Here is a 19,575-nt window from a genome sequence, read left to right as displayed (position 1 = left end):
TGGGTTTCAGGTGAGAGCTATGAATGTAAGGGATCAGGAGAGCACTAGGGAGAGGGGAACAGATTAATAAAAAGTGCTACTTTTTTGTGACATTCTCATTTAGGACTGAGAAATCCTTTAGAGTCGAGGATTACAGTTCAAGATCCAAACTAAAAGGTTCCTGGTACTGTCTTGTTGGGGGCAGGGGGGGGGGGGTCCTAGGTCTTAGGATCCCTTGCCCAGATGCAAAAAAGGGACAGACACTGCGGCCCCTGAGAACATCATGGACTTCGCTGGACCCTGACTCCCCTTTTCTAACTCTTGCCCTCACCCTTCACATTCCATATCCAGATGCTGCTCCTGTATTTCCCAGAAAAGGTAGAGCCAGAGGTGAGGGGGCCCGTGCCCCTTCTTCCTTTCCCTCTTAGGCACCCTGCATTACTCAAGTATTTTGGTTTCCTCTTCCCAGCAGCCCCGCCCCTCTCTACTGCCGGCCACCCCGCCCCAAGCTTTAAACAGGAGCTGTCCGTCCCGTCGGTCCGTAGGTCCCTATCTGGTCCCGTGTCCGGGACTCAGCGCTAGCGCTGCTGCTGCTGCTGCTGCTGCCGCCGCCGCCGCCGCCGCCACCGCCACCGCCAGGTGAGACTGAGGGTTGGAAGCCTGCGCCGACCCAGGCATCGGGACGGGAGGGAGTTTTTGCCCCCTCCTCAATTAAGGTCCAGGACTTTCTCCATAATCTCCAGAGGCTGCGCTTTGCCTCAGACCGTACTTTTTTCTCCAGCCCATTACCCCCCTGTTCTCCCCTGCGGCATCCCAGTTCCAGCTCCCTCCCCTTTTGCCTCCCTGAAATTCACCTCACTACACCTTCCAGGCATTTTAGACAACTTGTGTGAAAATGGACAGGAAATAAATGGGCGCTCTGTCCCGAACAACCCAGCTCCCCGCCGACCACAGCCCACCTTGCCTCCTTGGGAAAGGGGGAGAGTGTCTTAAGGATTATTTTAGAAATAAGGCAAATCTTTAATTTATTATCTGGGCGCCTCACAGGAGAAGAGGAATAGGCAGATATTAAGAAAGGCAGCTTCTCAGAATGGATTTGTCCTTTAGGGGTCTACGTGGAGTGGAGTGTCTTTTGGACCGGGGAGGAAATTATGGACATTATTGAATATTAGGGTCCCTGGATGTATCTGGTGAGAGGGAAGTTCCAGGACTCCAATTGGGGTCTGGATCTAAAGTAGGATCTCTGAAGAGGTTTAGCTATAAGGAAGCGATTCCTAGGTAGCTCTGATTGGAGTGGGGGTGGAGGCTGGGGGTCAGTCTCCTCGGAGTCTTGGTTCTTGGGAAGGTCAGATTAGGAGATACTTGACTGTTTTTACCATAATTTATCCCTGCTTCTTGGCAGCCACTATGACTGACGGGTCACGATCGGATGTGGGGCGATGGGGTGGGAGCTCCTGGCAGCCCAGCGTCACACCTTCTCCTGAGCCAGAACCAGATACTCGCTCCCGGGGGTCAGGTCGCTCTTTCTGGGCCCGATGCTGCAGCTGTTGTTCCTGCCGAGGTGGAGCTGATGATGACTGGGGCCCAGAACCTGCAGGCCCCCGAGGTTCAGGTTCTCGGGGTTCGGGTCGCCCCGGATCCCGAGGATCTCGGGGTTCCGGTCGTCCTGGCTCCAGAGGCAGTGGGGTCAATGCAGCAGGCGATGGTGTTGTCCGAGGTGAGCTTTCAAACATGTCTCATTCAAGAAGGGGAATTCTCAGGAACCCCTTGACCTTTAACATGTAGAGGGGGGAAGAATGGGTTTGCCCTTTGCCATTAGACATTCAGGTCCCATTAAGATGCAACTGCCATTCTAAGACTCCTGAGGTCATCCAAAGGGCTAGGTTTAGGATTCTGGGATCCTTTGAGCAGGGAAGGGGAACAAAATAAGCATTTGTTAAGGGCCAATGTATGCCAGTCTCGGTGCTAAGCACTGTAGGATTATTATCTCACTTGATCCTTACATCCACCCTGCAAAGCAGGTCCTATTATTTATTATCCCCATTTTACAATTGGGAAAACAGAAGCAGAGAGAAAGAGAGGTTAAGGTCCAAGCTGACCACCAGCTAAGTAAATATCTGAGACTGGGTCAGCTGACTCCAGGGTCAATCCTTTCCAGTGGATCACCCAGCTGTCTCAGGGGCCTTGGGTTCTTTGGCCTGAGCCAGAGTGGGGCTCTGAACTGTAACCAACGGTGGTCCTTCCAGATGGCATGCTGGTAGTGACTGGAGTGGATCTGATGAGCGGGCGCTCTGATCAGAACCGGCGGGAGCATCACACAGAGGACTATGAATATGATGACCTCATCATTCGCCGAGGACAACCTTTCCTCGTCACGGTCAGCCTGTCTCGGCCCTACTCCTCTTCAGACCGCATGGCCCTGGAGCTGCTTATCGGTCAGTGCCGAGGGACAGGAACCGAGAGAAAGAGGGAAGCCCTCCTCAGTCTCCCAGCTGTGCTCCTCTGCAGCATTAGGACCAATGATAGCATCCTCTCCATCTTGCCTGTGTCCTCTCACTGAGGTCCCAGGTGTTTGTGCACATTTCTACCTGAGCTTCTCTCCAGTCCTGTCCCTTTCTCGGGATGCTCTCTCCTAAATGCTGAGTGTCTGTCCCTTGTCAACAGGTGGATGATGGGTGTGTCTTTCCGTGTTTCTCTTTCTGGACTTTTTTCCCCCGAGCGTGTGGGTGTCTCTGACTCTCCTCTTGACTCTACATGCCTCAGTGTCTCTGTCCCTTCTGCCTGGGGCTGGGTGCGTTGTTCTTTGGCTGCTAAGGCCAGTCATTATGCAGCTACTGGGGGCGGAAGACTCCTTGTAGCCTCTGATTAGAGCCTCACTTGCCCACCTCGGCCTCTAATTTCCTGGGCCCTCTCCTGGGTGTCCTGGATTCTGTTGCAAGCCTGGGGAACTGATGAGGTGAAGGCTTGGGGTCAGGCTGATCCTTCCTCTCGGTGAGCAGTGACCTTAGGGACTCTCCTGGCCTCATTCTGGCTGAGTGGCAGGGGGCAGAACAAGGGCTTTGCCCCAATGCACAGACCTCTAGAGCCAGTTGAGATGGGAATAGTCATTGATTAAAATTACCAGAATAAAACTGAAAAGGGACTACAAATGCCCAGGGATGCCACCCAGTTTGGATCTTTGCCACCCAGATCTCACCTCTTTAACTCCCTTTCTTCATCTGCTCCCATTAGGTGCAAACCCTGAAATAGGCAAGGGGACCCATGTGATCATTCCTGTGGGCAAGGGAGGGAGTGGGGGCTGGAAGGCCCAGGTGATCAAGTCGAACGGGCAGCACGTGGACCTAAAAGTCCACGTCTCCGCCAACGCCATCGTGGGCAAGTTCCGCTTTACCGTCCGAACACGAACTGACGCAGGAGAGTTCCAGTTGCCTTTTGATCCCCGAAATGAAATCTACATCCTCTTCAACCCTTGGTGTTCTGGTGAGCCTGTGGTTGGTAAGGGTTGGATGGTAGGGCAGGAAGGCTGAGAGATAAGGGAACAGAATGATCACCACAAGTCAAATTGAGTAGATTCCCATGGGAATCCCATTACAGATGTTAGGATTTTGTGAGGTCTAAATTGTGAAACACTTTATAGGGCCTCTCATCCAACTCCTTTCTTTTACATATGAGGAAACTCAAATTCAGAGAAGTCACTCAGCTAAAAAAAAAAAATTCAGAATTTGTACTTGTCTTCAGACCCCAAATCTACTTGTCTTTCCATTTCCCCAGTCTCTTTGTCTGTTCCATTTCCCCATGTCCTTCACCCCCTGGCTCCCCTCTGCTTCAAACCAATGGTAGAGGGAAATGTTGGACCACCTAATGGAGACCCTGACCTGGCAGCAAGCTGTGATGGCTCAATGGCAACGCTTTCTGGTTGCTAACATCCACACCCCTTTCCCAGCCTTGATATTTATATTGAGATCGGGTTGTGCTGTCCACCACATGGCTTTTTTAAGCTGCTTATGCCCACGCCCCAGAGCAAGATTTGCCCCACTACTTTTACCCTGACCTACAGCTCAACTATAAACTCCACAGGCCTAGTCTCCAATAGAAAAGCAGAGTGTTTGGGGAAGGGTAGAGAACATCAGGATTGGGAGACCCAGGCTATGCCCCTGACAGGCCTATATGTTTATCCTGGGGGCTGACAGATGATCCTGTGTATGTGGAACATGAAAGCTGGCGTCAAGAATATGTACTCAATGAGTCTGGTCGAATTTACTATGGCACAGAGGCACAGATCGGAGAGCGAACCTGGAACTATGGCCAAGTATGGGGCAAGGAAAGAGAACAGGACGAGAATATGAAGGGAGAACTGGGCAGGAGAGAGTAGCTGAGAGGGGACATGGAAGTCAGGAAGACAGGGGCAGGGGGAGATGAGGGAGAGGGGAGGGCTGGGGCAGGGGGAGATGAGTGAGAAGGAAGATTTAGGGCAGGGAGAGATAAGGGGAAAAAAATTGGAGGGGAGAAATCAGAAGAGATGAATGGTATTAGAAATAGAATGGGAGGAGAGAGCTTGAGTCAAGGGATACTGGGAAGGAAGGGAAGCCTGGAGAGCGTGTGAGGAGGAGAGATCTCTGAGGTAATCAGGAGCGGTGTTCTCTCCCCTCCCAGTTTGACCACGGTGTCCTGGATGCCTGTCTCTACATCTTGGACCGGCGGGGAATGCCATACGCAGGGCGGGGGGACCCTGTCAGTGTCTCCCGTGTCATCTCTGCTATGGTATGCTCCCCACACACCCCATCACGAGCCAAGGGGCTTCTCCTGCTTCCCACCAGATCTGACTTCTCAAGCTGCCTTCACTTCTCGTCCCCCGCCCCTTTCCTGTTTCCCTCCACACCTTCTTTGGGCAAAGAAACCCTCTGCCCCCTCCCAGCTTCTGGTATACCCCCATACACACCCATCCTGGCTCCTGTTCCAACTCTTCTGGAATGTGTAGCCAAACCCAAAACTTGGCACACCCAGGAATTACATTGCTATGTCAAAACTTGGGTGGTAAAGGGTGGAGGGGCAGCTGAGCCTTGGGGGGGAGGAAGAGCCAGCAGAGAGACACATGGAGGGGGGAGGCTGTGCACTCTGGACAGGAAGGGGCTGAGGGGACAGCCCTCAGCCTTCCCCCTCCCCCCAGGTGAATTCTCTAGATGACAATGGGGTTCTGATCGGAAACTGGTCGGGAGATTACTCCAGAGGCACGAACCCTTCAGCTTGGGTGGGCAGCGTGGAGATCCTCCTGAGCTACCTTCGAACAGGCTACTCGGTTCCCTATGGCCAGTGCTGGGTTTTTGCTGGTGTCACCACCACAGGTAAGGGAGGACAGTCCAACTCTGACCCCACAGGAGGCCATGACCTCTAAATTCTCAGATCCAGGGATCCCCTGTATCCCCGCCCTAGATTCCTTTAACCCCACGACTCCACAACACCTGTGGCACCAGGGCAGGGCTTAGGCGGGGGTGCCCTGGCAGGCTGGCATTAATTATTCGTAATTAGCCTTAACAAGGGAAGTGGGGGTAGGAAGAGGGGAAGGGCAGGGAGCCGAGGCAGGCAGGGGGCCTGACCTCCGGGCCCTCGCCCCCCCCATGCACTGACTCTTCCTCCCCCAGTGCTCCGGTGCCTCGGGATCGCCACCAGGACCGTCACCAACTATAACTCGGCCCACGACACGGATACTTCACTCACCATGGACATTTATTTTGATGAGAACATGAAGCCGCTGGAGCACCTGAACCGTGATTCTGTGTGGTGAGGAAGGAGGGAGTGGAGGGGGCAGGTCGCAGCCTTCTGTACGGGGTGACGGAGGGTGCGGTGGGAAAGCCCGGCCCGCTCCTTTTCTGACCCCGCCCTGCCAGAAGCGGGGAGTTGGTGGGTGAAAGGAGGGGTAGAATCAGTGAAGGGGAGTACTCTCTGTGTCCCAGGAACTTCCACGTCTGGAACGACTGTTGGATGAGGCGGTCAGATCTGCAGTCGGGTTTTGACGGCTGGCAGGTGGTGGATGCCACCCCCCAAGAAACCAGTAGTGGTAAGGGAGCCCCAATTCCACATTTCTTCTTCCCGGCCCATCTACTCCCACCTCTTGCCAAGAGGATACTCTTGCTTGCCTCTCAGCTCTATTCCCTTCCAGCCCTTTTTTTGCTACTGATCCTATGTCTTTCAGCTCTTGGGATCTCCTTCCTTTTCCCATCCTGAATTTCAGAAAGGACTTCCATATTTCTAATCTAACCATCTTGTCCAAACTATTCTGAAAAAGAATCTTTACTAAAATTAAACCAAAATATAACATATATACATAATATATATACACGGGTGTATAAGGTTAAACCTAGCCTTTGCCTAAAGATCTCCAGGGAAGGGGAAACAACTACCTTCTCAAAGCAGTCCATTCAACTTCTTGGTATTTTTAATTATTAGGTAGGTGTCAAAAAAAGCTATTTAAATTTGTCTCTTTGCAACGTCTACGTATAATTCCTAATTCTGCCCTCTAATTTTCCTCCTTCCCCATCCTTTCTGCTCTTTCCCCCTATTATTCTATCCAGTCTGTGGATTATTTCTCTCTGTCTCTAGACAAACCTCCTTTCAATGTTCCATCTGGTTTCCTACTCCACCATCCTGCATCCTTTAACAACCCCATTTCTGGATGCTCATTTGTCAACCCCTACCTTCACCCCAGTTCCTTCAAGTAATCTGGATTTCAGCAGAATTAGAACCAAGAGACTTAGCTTGAAGTTCTTCTCCTCTCAGGGTTTTTATTTCCTCATGCACAAAAAGAGAGGATGTTGATCAAATCATCTCCAGGGTCCCTTTGGCCCCCCAACTTTTCTTTGATTTTTGTGGAGGTACAGCCAATCTTTTACCTCTGTTGCAGGATCTTCTTGTGATCTTTCCTGCCCAAAACCTGATGGGTTATTTTGTTTGGAGAAATAACATCATGGTTCTAGTGGTCAGAGAGCATCTGACCCTTGTAAGGTAGAAGCACAATTTCAGCCAATCAAATTAGAATACACAAATGACCTAGATATCATCTATCCTTCCCAGTAGGAGATTCATCCTAAACCCCAAATCAGAAGAATGGAAACAATAGGAAAATCCATGAGTTCTCTCAAAAACACATAGAATCCACTACACCACACCTTTCTGGCTTTTTTTTCCCCAGTGTTTCTTTTGGATGGGACCCCATGTCTTGTTTGGGGGGAATCCTTAATTTGTTATTAAAAGACAGGCACAAATTTCCTCTATCATTATATAGTGGGGCTAGGGAAGAAGGAGAGAATGGTTGAATAAATATGTGACGGGTTGTCAGTTTAGCTCTTACACTAAAATCTCAATATAACATATGTGACTGTGAACAGGTCGGTCTATTTTTCCATCTATGGACAAATCAGTCAGTTTCTTCATCTATAAAAGGGTATTATAATACCCCTAATAATGCCATTTATAATAAGGCTTATGGTGAGGAAAGTATTTTTGTAAACTGTGAAACATTCAACAAACAAATAATTTTTATCATTATTATTATTTGCTACCCTGAGATTTCTGAGAGTTTCTTCAGTGATTGTGGCTGAGCCATAGTCACAGTCTACTCCAGAGAAGAACCAGAAAGATTACTGTTCATCCAGAGATGTGCTGGAGCCAGCTTGTACTGGCATGAGAGCTGGTTGTTAAATTGTTAGCATACATAATCAAGCAAATGCTACAAACCATGGCTTGATTTCTTGTTTTATTGGTTTTTTAGACTTAAGAAAGTGATAGAGAAAATGTTAATAATATAGAATAAGCTTTAAAGTGTGTTGTGTATTTTTTTCTCTCAGAGAGCTAGTCATTAAACATTTACAAGCACATTCTATGCTCAAATTTGTCTCTTTACAATGTCTACCTATGATTCCTAATCCTGCCCTCTAAGATCCTCCTTCCCCATCCTCTCTGCTCCCTGCATCCCAGGGAACAAAACACCTTACCAGTATTCCATGATTCTCCAGGCATCTTCTGTTGTGGTCCCTGCTCAGTGGAGTCTATTAAGAATGGCCTGGTCTATATGAAGTATGATACACCCTTCATCTTTGCTGAGGTAAAAGAACTTCATCGGAATAGATGCATTTGTTTATATTTCATGCCCTGATCCATTCCCTTTATTATCAAATTGTATTGAAATGTAGACCACCTCTTATCCCCTATTGCATCTCTGGCCCCATCCTGTGTAATGGGAGTGATCCCATTGGAGCATGAATTATGGGTGTATGGGGGATGAGACACGGGGTTCAGTCTCTGCTAAAGAACAAGAACAACTAGAAGCTTCTGGTTGGACCCTCTGTGCCTCCTCCCAGTCCTGTGATGAGGCACAGCATCAGAGGGAAAGAGCTACCCACTAAAGAAATGATAAAGGGAGAAACAACTTATGTTCTTACATTCTTCTTCCTCTTTTACAAATCTTTGAACTTTCTATGAAAGTATGGTAGGGGCTTCCTTCTCCCAGGTAGGGATGGTCATTGCTCACATATAGCAACTGGAGAATGTGCTCAGACAGACTGGATATCAGAAGTCTTTCACCCAGCATAGCTGACCAAAAAGTGATCCTGAGATAGAAATCATTTCTCTAAAGTCTACAGAGGGTGCTTGCTGCTCATTGGCCAGACTTTACCATAAGTCATGGAGAAAAGGGCTGTGGTTTTATTTTTTAATAGTATTTTTTTTCTAAATGCATGTAAAGATTGTTTTCAGCATTCACTCTTACAAAATCTTGTGTTCCATATTTTTCTCCCTCTCCCCTCTCCCCTTCCCAAGATAACAAGCAATCCAATATAGGTTAAATGTGCATATTCTTTAGCAAGAGACCAAATCCTCATCCCATCATCCCACATTGCCAAAGCACATAGCCCAGGGGGCTCTTTGTCACAGGTACCTAATTGGGTTGGCCCAAATTCAGCAAACAACAAATTATGCAACTACTAGGTTCTGGGAATACAAAGATTAAAAAAAAAAAAAAAAAGCCACAGATTATGTCTGCAGGTTTACAATTTAATAGCAGAGTTAAGGCATATACTTGGGGACAGTGGAAAAGTGAATACAGAGCTGACCCAGAATGAGGAAGGTCTGGATTCAAGTCCGGACTCTGACTCATACTGCCTGCAGAAGTCACCATCCTGATACCCCAAACGACTATAAGCTATAATATAAGGCTATTACAAATTTCATTGATAGGGGAAATTTTCTCATTGGAACTTCCTACATCAATGAAATCATAGTTCTAGACCAAAAAAAAAAAATTACATAAATAAGTATCATACAAAAAAGACTGTAAGGGGAAGGGGAAAGGAATAGTCTTGATTATAAGGGATATAAGATATAGTATTTAGGGATAAGGAGATATAAGAAATAGGAATAAAAAATCACTCAGAGTGAGGTGTCAGGAAAGGCTTAAGAGAAAATTGTTGTTGGTTAGTTGTTTTAATCATGTCCAATTTTTCAAGACCCCATTTGGGGCTTTCTTGGCAAAGATATTAGAATGGTTTGTCATTTCATTTCCCATTTCCATTTCCATTTACAGATGAACTGAGGCAAATAAGGTTAAATGACTTGCCCAGAGTCACACAGCTAGTAAGTGTCTGAAGTAGGATATGAACTCAGAAGATGAGTCTTCCTGACTCCAGATCCTTATTCTATTTATTGTACCCCCAAGCTGCCCTCATAAGACTGATAGGTTTTTTAAGGAAGAGAAGAATTTTAATTGTAGAAGAAGTACACCCCAGGCATAGACTGGAGAACAGCCTGTGTTATAAGAATATATGCAAGAAAAGATTGACAGAATAACTTACTAGTAGTTCAAGGTGGTTGAACATAAATGCCTTAAAAGGAGTACTAATGAAATGAAGTTGGAAAGGTAGGTTGGAAGCAAGTTGTGTAGTATAGGTCTGTTCTCCACAATATCACAGAAGGTCTTACTCACTAACTCCTTACCTCCTTCACCATTCCCAGGTCAACAGTGACAAGGTCTACTGGCAACGGCAGGATGACGGCAGCTTCAAGATTGTCTATGTGGAGGAGAAAGCAATTGGGACCCTCATCTGCACCAAAGCTGTTGGCTCTAACATGAGGGAGGATATTACTCATATCTATAAACACCCTGAAGGTACCTGCTCTGGGTGCTGGAAAATTCTTTCTCTTCGGGACTATCCATTTGAGCACCTCCCTGACTCTGTGGCTCCATGCTTTATCTCTGAGGTCCCGCTGCATGGTTTCCTGAACTTGCACTATTCAGCTTACATTTGTCAGGCATCTATCACATGCAAAGCCCCATGATCTTTGGCTGCCCAGAATATATAATCTAGTAGAAGAGATAAAAACTTCTACTCAACTATAAAACCAGATATGATACGTACATTTGGGGTGCAAAGTGCCTTGGGAATTCAGATGAGGAAGAGGTCTCTTCCAACTTGGAACACTCAGGGAAGGCTTAATGGGATGGCAGCTTTTGGACCCGATCTTTAAAAAGAGATGATATTTCAATAAGCATCATTAGGATGGAGGACTCTTTTCCTGGCCTTCTCTTGTAAGCATGGCCTCTGGCACCATCTTTTCCCATTTGTACCCTCTCCTGCTGGTCAACAGGGTCTGATGCAGAGAGGAAGGCAGTAGAGACGGCAGCAGCCCACGGCAGCAAACCCAACATATACTCAAACCGGGATTCAGCCGAAGATGTGTCGGTTCAGGTGGAAGCCCAGGATGCAGTGATGGGACAAGACCTAGTAGTCAACGTGGTGCTGACCAACCGTGGAAGCAGTCGGCGTACTGTAAAATTACACCTCTACCTCTCCGTCACCTTCTACACTGGGGTCACTGGCCCCGTCTTCAAAGACAGCAAGAAGGAGGTGGCATTGTCCCCTGGAAGCTGTAAGACCTCCTTCTTCTCTAGCTTTTGCTACTCCCGGCCATTTGGGTATAGTCTCTTTATTCATGCTCCCACCCCTGGTTAGGCCCTTGTCCCCTACTGACTGAACCATCTGCCTATCTCAAGTCTTTCCTTTCTCCACACAGACACCAAATGATTTTCCTAAAGCACAGGTATGACCGTGTCTCACTGCCCTGCTCAATAAAACTCAGTGGCTCTCTATTCCCTCCAGGATCAAATACAAATTTCTCTGTTTGAAACTTAAAGCCTTTTATAACCCGATTCAGGTAACTTCTCCATCTTAAATATACATTATTCATCTTCATGTACTATAGTTTCCAGGCAAATTGGACTTCTCTATCTCCAATCTGCGTGTCTTTTCACAAGCTGTCCCCACGTTTCCAGCACATTTTTTCCCCCCATCTCTCTGGTTTCTGGCAAAATTCAGCTCAAAGACCACCTTCTACAGGAGACCTTTTCTGATTTCCACCTACCTCTAGCTGCAAGTATTTCCACTATAAAAATGACCTTGTATTTATGCTGTATGTATTTAGTATATTTTTATACATGTACATGTTTTCCCCAACAAACTATAAATTCCCAGAGGGTAGGAATTGTTTCATTTTTGTCTCTGCATCTCCAGCATCTGGCACATTGTTTGGTGAATGTTTGAGTGCTTGATTATCCCCTTTTGGCCAGCCAGGAGAAAGCTTAGAACCAGACGGGCAGAAGCAGGGGGAGGGGCGTGGTTAAGGATGCACATGCTCTCTCTGATACCTCTCCTTCTCCCACTCCAGCTGAGCGAGTGGCTCTGCCTGTGGCCTACTCAGAGTACCGGCCACATCTGGTGGATCAGGGAGCTATGCTGCTGAACGTGTCAGGTCACGTCAAAGAGAATGGGCAGGTGATCGCCAAGCAACACACCTTCCGCCTTCGGACCCCTGACCTCTCCCTCACGGTATGGGCAATAGAAACTAACCTTACATGGGGAGAAAGGGGAGCTGGTCAGAAGAGACAGCTGAGGGGTGTTAAGGACCATGCCTAAGTGTGAAGGGGCAGGTCAGTTCTCCAAGAGCCACCACAGCTGAATCACAATACCCCTGAAGGAATTGCAAACCAGCCTTTCCTGACTCAGATGCTGCTTGTGAACTGGGAATGCAATAAATCAGAGGCAAGAGGAGAGAGGTCAGAATGCACCTGCCTCTCAGCCTCCTTGTATCATTTCTTCCTCTCACACGAAGGGACCTATTCTGCTGGCCAGAATTAGATCCCCAGCAGCCACTGGCAGGTTGTTCCCGAAACACAAGGGCAACACAGAACAGGAGGAACAGGGACCCCAAAGGGTTAGCCTGAATTCTAACAAGAAATCTAAGAGGGAAGGGTTGGACTTGAAAGTCATTAGGTTAGAGCTGAAAGAGACCCTATCTGGATGGCCAGGGGCAGCTTGGTAGCATCCCTCTGTCTCTGCTGGTTGGAAAGTCTTGGGTGATGAGATCTTTATGGAGGGTAGGATCATTGCTGAGTCTCTAACTCGGCAAAGTTATCTTAGATGGTGGTAAAGAAGTCATTACATGCAATCAGAAAGTCCTCATTTTTTCCTTTGTCTCAGGTGCTGGGGGCAGCTGTAGTCGGCCAGGAGACAGAAGTACAGATTATCTTCAGGAACCCACTGCCTGTCACTCTCACCAAAGTGGTCTTCCGACTGGAGGGCTCTGGGCTCCAGAGGCCCAAGGTTCTCAATGTTGGGTGAGTCTCACCCCGTTGCTCTGACTCTCCTTTCCCTCACTCCAGGTTTGTTAAGTAGGGAGACATTTAAACAACTCAGGAAGGAACTCGACATCCTCGCCATTCAATTCGTGTTTCCTGAGGCCAAATGTGTGCAGAGAAGTCTATATGGAACATGCTCTTCTTTGAGACCTTCATAGGGAGATCAGACATAAACATTAAGCCGTTAGAGAAAAATCCAAGACAGGCTGCAGCTTAGTGGCTCATTTAAGCATTACAGGAGCTCAGAGAAGGGAGCCAGTGTAGGCTAGAAAGGCTTAAGGAGCTCATGTAGAGGCTTAGGTTGAGAGCTGGAAGGGACGTTGAAGTTCCTCATCTGGGGCCCACTGTCACAGAGGGTCTGATGGTTCAAACCTTTTACTAAAAATATTCCAGTGTACCCAGGCAGAAGCAGATTCCAAGGCAGAGGTTAGGAAAATAAAAGTACTGGCAAAGAGGTTAAAAAGGCTAAGCAAAGAAGTCCTTGGTCCCAAGTTCTCCACTAGCATCCTGACAGCCATCTTTCTTACACAGGGCCCACAGTTAGTTCCCAGATCAATGCACCCCATGGCAAAGTTAACACGAACTCTTCCTTCATCTGCCTTACAACTTCCTTGCTTGCAACAGTCCTGGCTGTATTATGAGGAAGGGAATATTGTCTTATTTCCCCAAATCCCAGTATCTTGACTCACAACACTTGGAGGACATACTAGTCAAACCTCATTATTTCACAGATGGGGAAATCAAGTCCAGAGAAATTTAATGATCTTCCAAAGATAATACAGGACAGCGAGTTGCAGAGGAGAATTGGAACTCAATTCTTCTGACCCCAAATCCATTGCCCACCATTGCATCGTATCATACTGCCTGTATTAATATACCATAGCTTGTTCTAAGGTTCTCCATGTGATGGACCCCTGTTTTGTTTCCAGTTCAGTCTAACTCTTCATGTCCATAATCTCTAAGAGATTGGTTGTTTGGGGTTTTTTTTGGCAAAAATATTGAAGTGGTTTGCCTGTTCCTTCTCCAGTGAACTGAGGCAAACAGATTAAATGACTTTTCAGACTCACACAGCTCATATTTGAGGGCAGATTGGAATTCAGGTCTTTCTGACTCCAGTCCCAGGGCTCTATCCACTAAGCGACCTAGCTGCTCCTTCTTTATCATCACTCAAAAAATACTATTATGGATATTTTGATATAAATTATAGACTTTGGTTTTCTCACAGTATATTCCCAGTATTGACCTTACGGGGCCAAAGGATATAAAGACTTTGGTCACTTTTCTCAATAATATGGCTAGCCTGTTGGTCTTAAAGTCAGAAGCACCTGAGTTTGAATAAAGCCTCTTCAGACTCTGGTAAGCTCCCTAAGTGTTGGTTTTCACCTGTGTAAAATGAACCTTCCTTCAAGGGTTATAATGAGAATCATGGAAGATGATATCAGTCACAATGATAATCATGGTGATTTGGAGGAGGCTGGGCGTGAGCTGGATACTGTCCCATCATCATCACATCTATGTGGCAGAAACTAGCTGGTGTGGTGAATAAAGTGTTGCACTTTATTCAGGAAGACCTGATCAGCACTTAGCTATGTGATTCTACTCAGGTCACTTACCTTCCTCTACTTCAATTTCTTCCTGTGTAAAATCAAGATAATAACAGCACCTATCTCATAGGGTTGTTGTGAGGCTCAATGAGTTCACATATGTAGAGAGCTTTGTGAACCTGATGACACTAGGATTGGACTCCCTGCTCTCTGTGGTGTTAGAGATGTTTCCTATCCCCAAGATATAAATGTGACCTCCACTCTGATCCTGGATCCTATCTCTAGCCTTAGAACTACTGAGGTTTAACTCTAAAGACTGCTCTCTGCCTGGACTGTAATGAGAATGACTTAGCTCACAGGGAGGCAAGTTACATTCTCAGAGGGACGCTTGGGCTCACCCTTCCCTTAGTCATCTCACTCATCCCCATTTCTTGGCAGTCCCTTCTCTTACTCATAATAGTTGGGGAGGAGGAATGCCTTTTATTCCTAAATCTCTAAATCCCATAACCTCAATTTCTTCAACTCTCCTTTCTTCTACTTCTTTCTCTTTCCTTTCGCCCCCTCTAAATTTGCGCCCACCCCCTCTAACCCGAATGGGTTTAGCCTATAGCCCCTCCCTGTATTCACTTCCTCCCTTGGGAATTTCCATGTCTGATTATGTATCTAATGTAGTCCAGAGTATAGAGCCTGGAAGAAAAAGCCCCTCAGCTACTGACTCAGAAAAATTAGAATCCAATATACACCCTACTCTCTCAATTGCATATAAAAATACTTGTATTATATTGTAAACGTTTGAAGAAGTAACAACTGATTAATTTTTTTAATGGCAGCATCCAAACGAGTACTGTCCCTTTTAATTTTAGGATAGTGCAAACTTATTGCAATGATTCGCCATTACTCAAAACATTTTTTTTGAATGCCACTTTTGGAAGTACTTATAAATGTCTCATATGGTAGCAGTCTATTAACCTTTGAGGGTGTACTTGACTTTGGTAAATAGCCAATAGTCATTTGGAGCCACATCTAGCACATAAGGCAGTTGATTAAGTTGAGCAATATCATTCTGGGTCAACAAGTAGGTATGACTGACAGGGTTTTGAGACAGATTTTCTTGTGTGAGTCCAATTAGCTCTAGTGGTAATTTCAAAAGGTATGCCCCTAAGCTCTGTAGTAATGGCAGTATGAATGGAATAAGTGTGGGGTCTCCCAGGGGCTACTTTAAAGGGACAATATTCTTTTAAATGGACAAATTCTGATGTGTTTATTGAGTAATGATATAATCTAATCAAAATCATTTTAGCCACATCATGTAATCTAAGGCAGATCCCTATTTAGAAATACCTGAATTACAAATTATAATCAGTATGTACACACCTATTTCCTCTTAAAGCCCTGATATAGCTACTATGAGAAATCACAGCTGAATCCAAAGGAAGTCCCATAGAAACCGTGTTTTCAATGAAGGTACTTCGGTACAGTGGAAAAAACATGGGAATGAGAGGCTCTGAGTTCAAATTTTACCTCTGCTAGTTCCTCTTTCTGTGACCTTGAGGAAAATGACCTTAGCCGCTTTTGATACATTAGTTATCTCTAAAGTGAGAGGATTGGATTCAGTGATCTATTTCTAAGGCCCTTTCAAGTATGATCCTATTATGTTGGCAATATAATTAAGTAATAGTAAAAACTTTAAAGCTTTATATGAGTTATTACTAGTTAGGAAAACATTTAAGGACTAGTCTTGGCATCTCACTAGCCCTCAAAACATTGTTTCTATGGGAAAGTACAAACTTTTTAAATAGCATTCTTAGTCTGAGTCTTGCATCACAATTTCTAAATGCACAGAACACCTCAACAGTCCCTTGAAACCTTCCATCAAAAAATCTTAGCACTAGAAGGGATCTTAAAGATTGTCTAATCCAGCCCCTTTATTTTTATAAATCAGGAAACTAAGGCTCAAAAAGATGTTCAGGGAATTCTTATTACATCAATATCCAAGTCAAATGCTATTTCCCAAAGTTACAGCGGGGAATAGTTTTAGAAAAAGAAAATATTCTCCAGGAGCTTTGGAATCAACCTATTTTTCCTTAAGATAATATTTGCGTCTTTGGAAATGAACTCTATTAAGAGTGTATTTCTCCAAGAAGGCTCTAGTTTTGGATAGAGATGAGATAATACACCCAGCAGCAGGAAGGATCTGGTTTAAGGTGAAAGTTGGATCAAGAGAAGAAAATAGAATATGCTTAATAGAAAGATCATTAGGGAAAAGGCATTGGTAGGTGGTAAACTGATAGAAAAGATAGAAAAGCATAGGAGCTGAGAGATGAGAAGGGAAAGACTGGAAAGGAAAGGAACCTAAACCAGAAAAAAGAAATGCTATTATAGGATAAGACCATCCTTGGAAGGCCACAAGCTCCTAGCTCTTCTTTCACCAGGATATGATCCAGAAAGACTTTCATTGACATAGGGCATCTGCCATTTCCTGGTGCGTCCAGGTGTCCAGACTTAGCTGGAAAAATTGCTGGTGAAGTTCTACCTCAAATTGTGCCTGAGACCTTATGCTCGGCTTCCTGCCTTTCTCTAGGCAGTGTCTTTACCCCAGTCTTTACCCTTCTCTGGTGTAGCTCTTCCAAACCTCATCTCTTGGTCCTAATCTTTCCCTACAGAGACATTGGAGGAAATGAAACAGTGACACTACGTCAAACATTTGTGCCTGTGCGGCCAGGTCGACGGCAGCTCATTGCCAGCTTGGACAGCCCTCAGCTCTCCCAGGTGCATGGAGTCATCGAGGTAGACGTGGCCCCGGCTTCTGGTGGGAACTTTTTCTCCGGTAACCGAGGTAGCAGTCGCTCTGGAGAGAATGTCCCTATGGCACTCCGAGGAGAAGCCTAAACTTAATATAAGTATGGGACAGAAGCGATAGAAGCATGGACACTTCACTGAAGCAAAGGGCTGGCACAAAAAAAGGACACCTTGAGGCCTAGGAAGGAAGGCCCGGGAGACCTGGGGTGGGATCCAACTTTCATACACATTGCATGGCACTGAAGGTAATAAAGATTGTTTTTGTTTTGTTTTTTAGTGAAGCTTTTGGCTTTGTCCATCTGTTTGCCCATGCCCACCTAAGGAAAGTGGGTTCATAAGCCTTTTGATTTCTATACCACATTTGTATACCTAAAGATTTTGTATACCTGGTTCTGAGATCCCAGATGTTCTAGTCACTATTTGGTCAAATCAGAGAATATTAGAACTGGAAGAGTCTTTAGAGATCATCTAGTTCAACCCTATGATTTAACAAATGAAGGTACTGAAGGTTAGGGAGATTTAGAGATTTTCCTAAGATTATATAGTGAATGGAAGAACCAGAGCTCAATTCTAGATCTTCTGACTCCAAGCCTGGAACCTTTGTCACCACATTCTATCGTGGGCTTCCTAGACTGAACCAATCTGGCCTCTAAGGACTAAAGTTTCTCAAATCTTTTTCACACCCTTTCACTCCAATGAGATTTTAATGAGAAAATCACCTGTGCGCTTAATTCCAAATCTAAATCTAGGAGTATCTGTTGGGATTGGACAAGTCTTGGGGGCCTGGTGACAGGAGTAGCTAGCTATTTGATTTGATTCACTGCCTTGATCTTGTCATCAAAGTGTTTTCTCCTTGTACAATCATCAACTGAACAGTGTTAATAGAACCCAGTCTAATTCTAGATAGTCTTAAAAGGGAATGATCTAGGATGGCAGGAAGTAAGATCATAGGATAATAAATTGATAGTTGAAAGGAACCCTAGAAGTCTCTAAGTATAACCCCTTTGTTTTACAGATGAAGAAAGAGAGGCAGGTTAAATGAATTGATTAGGATCATGCAGTAGAAAATATTATATCCTGAGATAGGATTAGAACACAATTTATCCTGATTTTAAATTTACTTTCTTATCCCCTATGTGATACAACTTTTGAAGCAAGAGGTTTAGAGGCAAGCTGATGTATCCTCTAATATGTGATAGAAAAGTATGATCCTAGGAATCAAGTCAAGCTAACAAGCATTTATCCTGCTGCCCAATGCTTCATACCAGGCACTGTGCTAAGCATGGGGAGTTCAAAGAAAGGCAGAAATAGTGCCTGCCTTCAAGGAGCTCAAAATCTAATGAAGGAGACACCATGCAAACAACTAGATATAAACAAGATGCATACAATAGAAGCTGGAGATTACAGAGGGGAAGCATTAGCATTAAGGGGAATGGGGAAAGGCTTCTCAGAGAAGGTGGGATTTTAGTTGACACTTGAAAGAAGTGAAGAGAGAGAGATAAGGAGGGAGAGAACTTCAGGCAGGGGGGGACAATCAAAAAATGCATGGATTTAGAAAATGAAGTCTTGTGAGAAAAATGGGATTGGCAAGGAGTGCAATGTCTCTGAATCATAGAGTACATGAAGAGGAATAAGGTGTAAGCAGACTGGAAAGATAGAAAAGACCAATTGTAAAGATATTTAAAAATCAAGGGATTTTTATGAATGGGACCCCAAAACTCAAACTCCTTGAAGGACAAATTCTTCTTGAACCCTGCCACTGTGAGGACCCCACCCCAGGACAAGCAGCTTCATTCTGTTGTCAAGAGGAGTTGGAGATACCAATCCCATTGAATTGGAGAAACATCCTATTCAACTGAAGATTTTCTATTCAATTCCAACTCCACCCACCAGCCTCATTGGGAGGGGAAGCTGGCTTTGAGCTTTTAGCCAAAGACTTCCTCATAAAAACTGCAATTTTAAACTCATTTCTTTGCAGAGGACCTGACATGCCATGCCATGCTAGGCTATGCCATGCTATGTCAAGGAAACTTCTGCCAGCTGGAATAATATTCTCTTCCAGCACTACCTATTTCCCAAACAAGACTTTATGTCTGCCAGGATTTCTCTAAACTTTATTTCCCTGTCTGGACTTTGCCACTAAGGAATTCAGCCTTTATATTCTTGCATAGCAAAGGCTGACTTCCCAATGCCATTAATAAACCTCTTTTATCAATCTACGTTTTCAGGTTCATAAATTCCTTTACGAAGAAAACCTCTGCACCACCAGAAGGGGGTTCCCAAAACTCCTTACCCATGCGTCGAATCCCAAGGAGGTGTAGGGGAGCCAAACCTCTCCATTTGGTTCCCTGAACCCTGAACCTGTCACTAGACCTCATCATTTAACTCCCTGACCACCAGGAACCCTAATCTCATTTTGGTTCCCTAAATCTAGACCTCATCATTTGGTTCCCTGACAGAAGGGAACCCCAAACTTAAATCTCATCATATTTTGGTTCCCTGACCGAATGGAACCCCGGAAATCTGGACATCATTTGATGACCAAATGGAACCCCAGAAATCTGGACAAGG

The 19,575-nt window shown here is 45.4% G+C and overlaps 1 protein-coding gene across 1 annotated transcript; it reads left to right on the top strand.

Annotated features, from left to right (window-relative positions):
• The first annotated feature begins 187 nt into the window (after positions 1-187).
• TGM1 (transglutaminase 1) lies at positions 188-17,285 on the top strand. The gene is made up of 15 exons (XM_003755897.4): positions 188-618; positions 1,382-1,696; positions 2,226-2,414; positions 3,211-3,459; positions 4,170-4,288; positions 4,633-4,740; positions 5,147-5,321; positions 5,619-5,757; positions 5,931-6,034; positions 7,989-8,077; positions 9,982-10,135; positions 10,615-10,896; positions 11,692-11,852; positions 12,504-12,640; positions 16,869-17,285. Exons 2-15 carry the CDS (start codon positions 1,387-1,389, stop codon positions 17,092-17,094), a joined length of 2,442 nt encoding a protein of 813 aa, XP_003755945.1. The 5' UTR covers positions 188-618; positions 1,382-1,386; the 3' UTR covers positions 17,095-17,285.
• The last annotated feature ends 2,290 nt before the right edge of the window (positions 17,286-19,575 follow it).

The sequence above is a fragment of the Sarcophilus harrisii genome, chromosome 2, assembly GCF_902635505.1.
Source record: "Sarcophilus harrisii chromosome 2, mSarHar1.11, whole genome shotgun sequence".
NCBI classification, from domain to species: domain Eukaryota; kingdom Metazoa; phylum Chordata; class Mammalia; order Dasyuromorphia; family Dasyuridae; genus Sarcophilus; species Sarcophilus harrisii.
This window is presented reverse-complemented; position numbering and strand designations above follow the sequence as displayed.